General features: G+C 54.7%; 1 protein-coding gene across 1 annotated transcript; it reads right to left on the reverse strand.

The window, feature by feature from the left end:
• Nucleotides 1-3850: 3850 nt before the first annotated feature.
• Nucleotides 3851-7928, reverse strand: TCF23 (transcription factor 23). The gene is made up of 3 exons (XM_036335567.1): nucleotides 7707-7928; nucleotides 6736-6978; nucleotides 3851-4207 (listed from the first exon to the last, which is right to left on the reverse strand). Exons 1-3 carry the CDS (start codon nucleotides 7926-7928, stop codon nucleotides 4028-4030), a joined length of 645 nt encoding a protein of 214 aa, XP_036191460.1. The 3' UTR covers nucleotides 3851-4027.

Here is a 7928-nt window from a genome sequence, read left to right on the forward strand (position 1 = left end):
TGTGGCTTCTGGGATGTGTGGTACAGAAGCTATTTCCATCCAATTTGGACCCAACCAGAGGTTCTGACCCCCTGGAGAATTATATATATATATATATATATATATATATATATATATATATATATATATAATTGATTTCAGAGAGGAAGGGAGAGGGAGAGAGAGAAAGAAGCATCAATGATGAGAGAGAATCATTGATCGGCTGCCTCCTGCATGCCCCACGCTGAGGATGGAGCCTGTGACCTGGGCATGTCAGTCTGCAGGCCGACGCTCTATCCAGGGAGCCTAACAGCTAGGGCACCCCCTGAAGTCTTGATGTAACTGTTGTCACTCAGGCCAGCCTGATTCACTCAGCGATTTTTCTCCTTTCGGGACCCTTCATGTGGAAGATGGTTTCTATTCTGATGACTAGGTTATACTTCTTATTATTTTTAGGTTGAAAAAAACCCCTCAGTCATCTTTGCCCCTTTACACTTCTCAGCTTATTCAATGGCACTGGCCCTTAGTTCCTTCTTCTGTCCCCACTAATATCTCACTGATGGCTGGCGGCCAGCTCTTCTGTCTTTCCGGTATCTCCTGTCAGTTACACGGATTCCTGCGGCTCCTGCCCTAGGCAGTCGAGGTGGTTGGTCCCTTGTCCTTTGTTTGGCTGTTCAGCAGCTGATGTCTTGCTGTGTTGGGGTCAGGCGATCCTCTCCCAACCTAGGCCCTAGGGGGGCAGGACCCCCAGAGAGGGGAAGCTATATGTGCCCCCCAACCCCCTAGGGCGGGAGGAGTGGGAAACCCAGGCTCAACTGAGAGGAGATAGATACTCACCCCTGGGGGTTCTCGTCATCGAAGCAGGGGCTGTGGTGGTTCCTTTGGAGGCCGGGGCGTGGGGACCGGTGGCTGTGTGCTTGCCGGGTATGCACGGGCCACAGGGTAAGAGACTCAAAGGCTCCTCTGCCTTCAGGGAGAATGCAGGGCGAATTCTGAACCCTCAGACCATTTACCCCGTGTTGCCAAGACTCCTTGCCTTCCTGCCTGTGTCCTCAGAAGCTGCAGAAGCTACAGCCAGGTGGCACCTATGTTGTCAGATTGCCCCTTCCTTCCCTCTCCAGATCGCTGCCAGACCTCCGGGCTCCCTTCCATCCCTTTGCTGTCTCCCCCACCCAGCACCCCTTCCTCTGGTATTTGCCTGAGCCTGGACCAGGCTGCAGAGCTGCCCTGGCTCCTCAGGAGAGCTCTGGCCTGGTGGGCAGAGGGGTCTGAGGGGGAGAGAGCACAGCGTGCTGGCCTCTCCTCTCCTCTCCCCTCCAGCTGCTCTCCCTTCTCGCTGGGCTCGGAGCAGGGTCTCTCACCTTTTCTGCTTGAGTCGCTTCCCCAGCCCTTTGTCTCCTGTTCACCCCCCTCACACCCTTTGCTCGGTGTGTCTGCAGGACCTCTCTGGGGGCACCCCAGTGCTCCCCAAGAAGAGGAGTCATGGCATGCTGAAGGGCATCAGAGACAAGGAGGCCGCGGCAGAGCCTGAGGAAGGCCCAGTCCACGTGGGGAGCAGCCCCACCTTCATTCCCCAGGAGACCTAACGATCAGGACACAGGCCTCTGCCCACACTCTGCCAGGCACCCCGGAGACCCCCAGCCCTTTGTCTCTCAAAGACCAAAACCCACTCACTGTCTGCCCAAGGCAGAGGGCAGAGCTGTCACGTCCAGGATCAGGGGGTGAGGAGGGATCTTCCCTTGACCATCACGGATTTCTTCCAGAGCAAAAATTCTAAACCTTCGGTCTCAGGACCCCTTGACATTCTTTAAGGAGTAGGACTCTGATGAGCTTTTACTCTTGTGAGTTGTTTCTATTGACAGTCACCATATTAGACATGAAAATAGAGACTTTTAAAGAATATTTATTTTAAAATAACATTTACTAACCCACTACGTGTGAACATATATAACACTTTTATGAAAAAGAATTGTTTTCCACATTGGAGGCAGCCTTAGAGCCCTGTAATGCGGTCCTCGCCTTCCCTCAGCCTCCACCGGCTTCCTCTCTCTTTTGCCCTCCTGTCTCCTCTACCAGGGTGACGTGGGCGCCCCCCACCCACCCAGGGCACAGGACGGAGTCTGACCTGGGTGGAATGGGGCAAGCTCCAAACCAGTTTCCTCAGTTGTCAGGAGAGATTTGATGCTTTGGGGGGGCTGGGGGTGGGGTAGAGCTGTCACAGGCAGGATCAGGAGTGAGGTAGGGTCTCCCCATGCACACTCAACGCCCGCTTTCCCAGTTTCATTCCTGGAGGGAGACTGTGATCTGCTCCTCTTCCTATCACCCTCAAACTCAGCCAGGGAGATGCCGCTCATTGGTTGAAGAATAGGACACTCGAGCTGGACTTTTATGGTCTGTGAAGAACACTGCATTCGTGACCACCCACACCTGGTCTCTGGCCCTGCCGGGCCCCGTCCAGCTGCCCAGAGCAGCTCTGCACAAGCTCTCCAGGCCCTCAGCAGAGACTCAGTAGATTTACGAGGTCAGCCTTGGCCCAGGCCCTCTCCCCATGGCTCCCAGCCACAGTCCAGCCGCTCTCCCACATCCATGCAGCCTGACTAGGACGTTCTGTGTCTTTTTTCCTGCCTCCACCCCAACTTGCTGAGTCACCCCTTCAATCCCCTTCCCCCTGCCCCCCGGGCCAGCCCTGTGGAAGAACAGCAACTCATCACACCGGTGACGCCAGCCTCTGCCAGGCGGCCCCAAACCTCACGTACTCTCATGGTGGCGATGGTGGCTCTACGGCGGGCACTCTGTACTCGGGATTCTAGTCGCCTTCACCCATCCCCTTTCACTCAACAAAAAGGTGATTCTTTCTCTGTCTGGACTTTGGGCTCCTGAAGCGATACCTGATCTGGAAGATTCCTTCCAGTATGTGCAAACTCTGTGATTAGTCCTCAAACTATTTCTTCAGGACCAGAGGTAAATTCCACTAGAACGCTATCAAATGTCTGGCTCCCCATGGCAGGACTTAGGGAGAGCCTGGGAGGGCAGTGTCTGTGGGAAGGAGTTGACCCTAGAGAGGTCATTTGTAGACAGATTGTAGAAATAATGTTAGAGCCAGTGAGTCCTTAGGCCAAAATCGTACAAGAATCCCTCTGGACCCGGACCTTGTTTTTCCTGGAGGTTGGATTCCTAACATAATGGAAAGAGAAGACTGCAATTATCATCCCCTGGAAGCGATACACATTCTTCTTCTAAGGTCCTTCAAGGATGTAACTGAACCAACCGACACTCTTCTTATGCAAGGCCTTAAGGTGCTGCGGGTTCGTTGAGGTGGCGCTGCCTCGAGGGTAAGGTCTTCTTGGACGAGGCAGTGGGGACTAGGAAACCGGAATGTGAGCCATGTGAGCTTTATGGCTTCACCTGTAAATAGAACTCGTATCAAGGAAAGAGTGGAAGGGTGCAGGGCCCCGAGGGGGAGACACTGTGGTGGCGAGGGGCAGCTGGAGAGACCAGAATGCAGAGACAAGCCTCCTAAACGCCGTCCTGCCTCTTTGACATCCGTGTACATCGTGGTGAAATAACAAAACGTTCCCTTCTTCAGTTTTCCCTCTGCTCATGCGACCCCAGCCCAGCTCTGTTCACACGCACAGCGGCCAAGAGCTTGTCTGGTCCCATCAGCCCCTGCAGCTGCTGCCATCCTAGGCCCCTCCCTCTGCTTGCAATCTCCAGATGGTTTGCAGGAACTTTGGGGCAGGGAGCAAGGGGTAGTGCCATAACTCAACCTCCAACCCAATCAAACCCCTTCCTCTCCCATTTCCCTGTAGCTGCCACGGAAGAGCCACTGGGAGTCGCCCCCGGTGCCAAGATGAGGGTGGACTCCTTGGTGCCCCTGAGCACTCCATCACAGACGTGCCCGCGGCTTTGTCTGGTCTGCAGGCTGGAACCTGGGGTTGAGTCAGATCCATAGGGTAAGAGTCAGTGTGCAGACAGGCAGGGCCTGGTAGAGAAGAAACCAGGTCCCTAAGCTTGAGTCGCAGTCCAGAAGTGAAGGTGAGCGTGAAGGTCATTTATCACCAAGAACGGGTGGGAGCGGCCTGGTGGGGAGGAGAGCATCTGCCTCTCCAGGGACTTGGGGCCTGGCCTCTGCCTCCTTTGTTCTTTGGCCCAGGCTGGTGGCTGTGGTGGAGTCAAGGCCAGAGCACCCCAGGCCTCCAGCATAGAGACGCGATCTCATTGGCCACTTCTGCAAGACATGGAGATGGAAAGTGAGGAGTGAGTCACGCTCACTATTGCAGCCCCTCGTAGTCCTTGGCACCCAAAGTCTGCCTTCCCTGGCCCCCTTCCCTGAAACCCTCCCCTGTCGTGACTGCTCTGATGACAGTAGGCTCCAACGAAACCACCATTCCTGGCCCCATGCCTTCTCCTGACCACCTGAGCCTGGCGGGGAAGCGCTTGAGGGGCCGGCTCAGCCCTCAGTCTTTTCTTGCCCTCCCCCCACCCCACAGTAAGAGCTGGGAGTGGGGTGGGGGGAGGGCAAGAAAAGACTCCTGACACTGATCCATCCTGACCCTTCTCTTGCACAGCCTCCCACCCAAGTGCCTCTGACCCAGATGTCAGTGCCTGCACCCTATGACTGGGGACCTCCCAAGACTGTCCCTCCTTCCAGCAGGAGTGTGGGCAGTCCTGGAAAGTCCCAGGATGATTTTCCCTGAGGTCTGCCCTCCCTTTGGCAACCCCTCCGCCTGGGGGCTGAGGTGAGGGGCACTGCTCCTGGCTCACCAGCTCCACTGTCAGAGCTCCAGACCTTACCCGGCTCTCATTGGTTCATTCTTCAATACATTTATCCACTGCTTCCTCCATGAAATGGCCTCACTTTGATCATCATCTTACAGCTAAGGCAACAACTATATACCCCAGGTGCCACTGTCAGTACTTTAGAGTTGCCCCCATTTAGTCTCAAATTCTTGCATTTTGGCTACATTTGCATGAAATAAAATTTAAAAATCTCAAGTTTCAAGACATTTCAGAACTATGGTGTTTAGGGGAGATAGATGGTGAAAAGTAACCTCCCTAAAAATAAAGTTGACTCCATTACAATGCTACCCTCAGGGGTAGAATGTCTCTTCCTTTGTAGCACAGTTATTACACCACAACCAGCAATTTACAGGCCGTCTCCTGGGCCTGCTTGGTGGCTGTGAGCAAGGGAGGGGCTCTTGGGTTCAAACATTTAGCCACTTAATCTCCCTGAACTTCGGCTTCCTCATCTGTAAAGCAGCCCTGGTTTGGTTCTTGTGTGGATTAAAAGATAAAAATGCACTAAAGCACAGCTCCTGGCATAACTTTAGCATCTGCCGGAAGCCAGTCCATCCTTGCTGCTTGACACAGTTGCTGCAGGAAAGAAACATCTGCACAGCATATGTTTCAAGGGACCTGGCGTATATAGCATACTGTTCTTAATATGTTTGCTCCCCTTAGCGCTGTGTGTTTTAACCAAGGTCACCTCTCCGAGAAAGGTTGTTTCCCCAGGTAGGGATTTTTCCCTGAAGTCAGGGAGGGGATGCCTCTCCTAGAAAGGTTGTTTCCCCAGGTAGGAATTTTTCCCTGAAGTCAAGTCAGGGAGGGGATGAAACTCCTTAACTAAGTGCCAGGCGGGTAGTTAATCACTTTAACTACAAACAATCATGCTTAAGCTACATAATCTTTACTCCCTGGAATGGAGATAAGAAACGCCCTAACCTTTGTAATAGAAATTGACAGGATTAAAATCAACTGGGATAAATACGGATGTAACAAGACAATAAACAGCAGAACTTCGCTGGAGATCCAGACCAGAACTTGGCTGGAGATCCTGGCTAGAGATCCTGGCTAGGCTGCTGATCAACTGAACGCTGTCTCTGTGTCATTCCTTCTTTGCCGACTCCATCCACACCTTTGGGGACTCCTGGACCTGCTGGGTTGGACCCCGGCAAGCATCCAAATACTGTTAGCTGTTATTGAGACGGTGATTTACTGTTAATTATACTTTTTATGAATAGTCTCATTTCATGCCCTGGTTGAGAAGTAAGGCTCATGTTACCTTTCCTCCCACATCTATATATATAAAAGCCTAAGTGACTGGCCGGCTGATAGCTATGACATGCACTGACCACCAGGGGGCAGATGCTCAATTGAGGAGCTGCTGAGCTGAGGTGACTTGGCAGCTGGGGTTCTTGGGTGACACAACCGGAACCAGAGAGGAGGGAGCCTGATTCTCTGGTGCATCACCAGAGAACCACCCTCTTGCAATGTGGGACCCCTCAGGGGATGTCTGAGAGCTGGTTTCAGACTGATCCTTGCAGGCCAGGTCGAGGAACACACCCCACCCCCCCACCCCCCCGTGCATGAATCCATGTACCAAGCCTCTAGTATAATATAAGCAAGGTTCGGGACAGGTGGATTGCAGTCTGGTAGGTGGTGCCCCCAGCTTGGTGGCTTCTAGAGCGATGCTTTCTTAGACTATTGCTCTCCCAGCGGGCATCTCTCCTGCCTCAGAAGTCCCAAGGACAGGGGACCATACCCCCCACATCCAACACTCTCCGAGGCGTGGTTTCCTGGTCCTTTTTCTCCCCTGACACTAGGCACCCCCCAGTCTTGGGGCCTCCATGAATGTCCCTGGAACCACATTCTCATAAAGTCATTTCCAATCACCACTCCCCACTGCAGGCCGGGACCCGAGTCCAATATCCCTCTACCCCAAACCCCTTTCCCCAAGGCCCTGGCCCTGTGGCCTACCTTGAGAGGGTGCAGGAAGCAGAGTCCACGCAGGAAGGGTGGCCAGGCGGGGCCAGGCAACTCGTGGCCGAGCGTGCGGGTGAGGTGGGCTATGTAGCTGGTGGCCAGCACCAGCACATCCAACTTGGAGAGCTTGGTGCCCGCGGGCACGGCAGGCAGAGCGGCCTGCAGGGCCAGGAAGGCCTGGCGCAGTGTCCTCACCCGGCTCCGCTCTCGTGCGGCGTTCTCAGGACTGACCTCACTCTGCACAGAGGAGCGGGTGAGTGAGTCTGACCGGACGCCCTCACCCCCACCTCCAGTCCCCAGCTTCTAAGAGCATTCTAGTGTGAGGTCTTCCATCAGAGTGGTAGCACTCTGAACAGCAGGGACCAACGACATCACCCCAATTTGTCCGTTCTTGGCCCCGCCCTGCGTTACAGCTGAGGGAATGGAGAGAAGGTCTTGCCTGGTGTCCGATGGAACAGGAGGGCAAAGCTGGCTCAGAACCTGAGATCCTGTACCCTTTCTAATTCTCCTGGGTGCCTTGTCCTAGCCCTCCTTCCATCCACACCCAGGTCTGAATCCTGCTGATCAGGTGCCCTGGGCCACAGGGAGCACAGAGCCATGTCCTCCCAGGGTCATCTGAGAAGAAGAGGCAGCTGTGGAAAAGAGGAAAGACACCAGACTGGGCTCAAATCACAGGCTCAAGTCCTGGCCCTGCGGTTGCTGACTGTTGCCCTGGGGCCTTGGGAAATTCACATCACACTCCAGGCTTAGTGTCCTGGAGAGAAGTGAGTTGGGCCAGGTCTCTTAGCCACACTCTCAGCTTATCCCAACCACAAAGCATGGAGCCTTAGAGTCGAAGGGGCCAGGGTCCCCGTTTTAGGGCAGGGATGGTAACACTGACTGACGCTCTGCCATCGGAGGTGACCTCTCTCAACCCCTCCAACCCCTGCCTCCCCAGCTCCCTCTGCAGGGCCGTATTTCCTTACCCTGACACCAGCCAGGCTCCCGGTGCCGGCCCCTCTGGGGGCAGGGGCAGCTCTGCTCCACCTCTGGTTGCTCCAGCCGGTCCCTTCCCACAGGTCCTGCCTGGTCCTGCTCAGACGGCTCCTCCGGCTGTGGGTGCCTGCTAGCAGCCTCGGCCTGGCCTTCGCCGGGCTCTGCCCCACTCCCGGCATGGCCAGTGCCCCTCTGGCCTTTCTCTGTGACAT

The sequence above is a fragment of the Myotis myotis genome, unplaced genomic scaffold, assembly GCF_014108235.1.
Source record: "Myotis myotis isolate mMyoMyo1 unplaced genomic scaffold, mMyoMyo1.p scaffold_m19_p_14, whole genome shotgun sequence".
Classification (NCBI taxonomy): Eukaryota; Metazoa; Chordata; class Mammalia; order Chiroptera; family Vespertilionidae; genus Myotis; species Myotis myotis.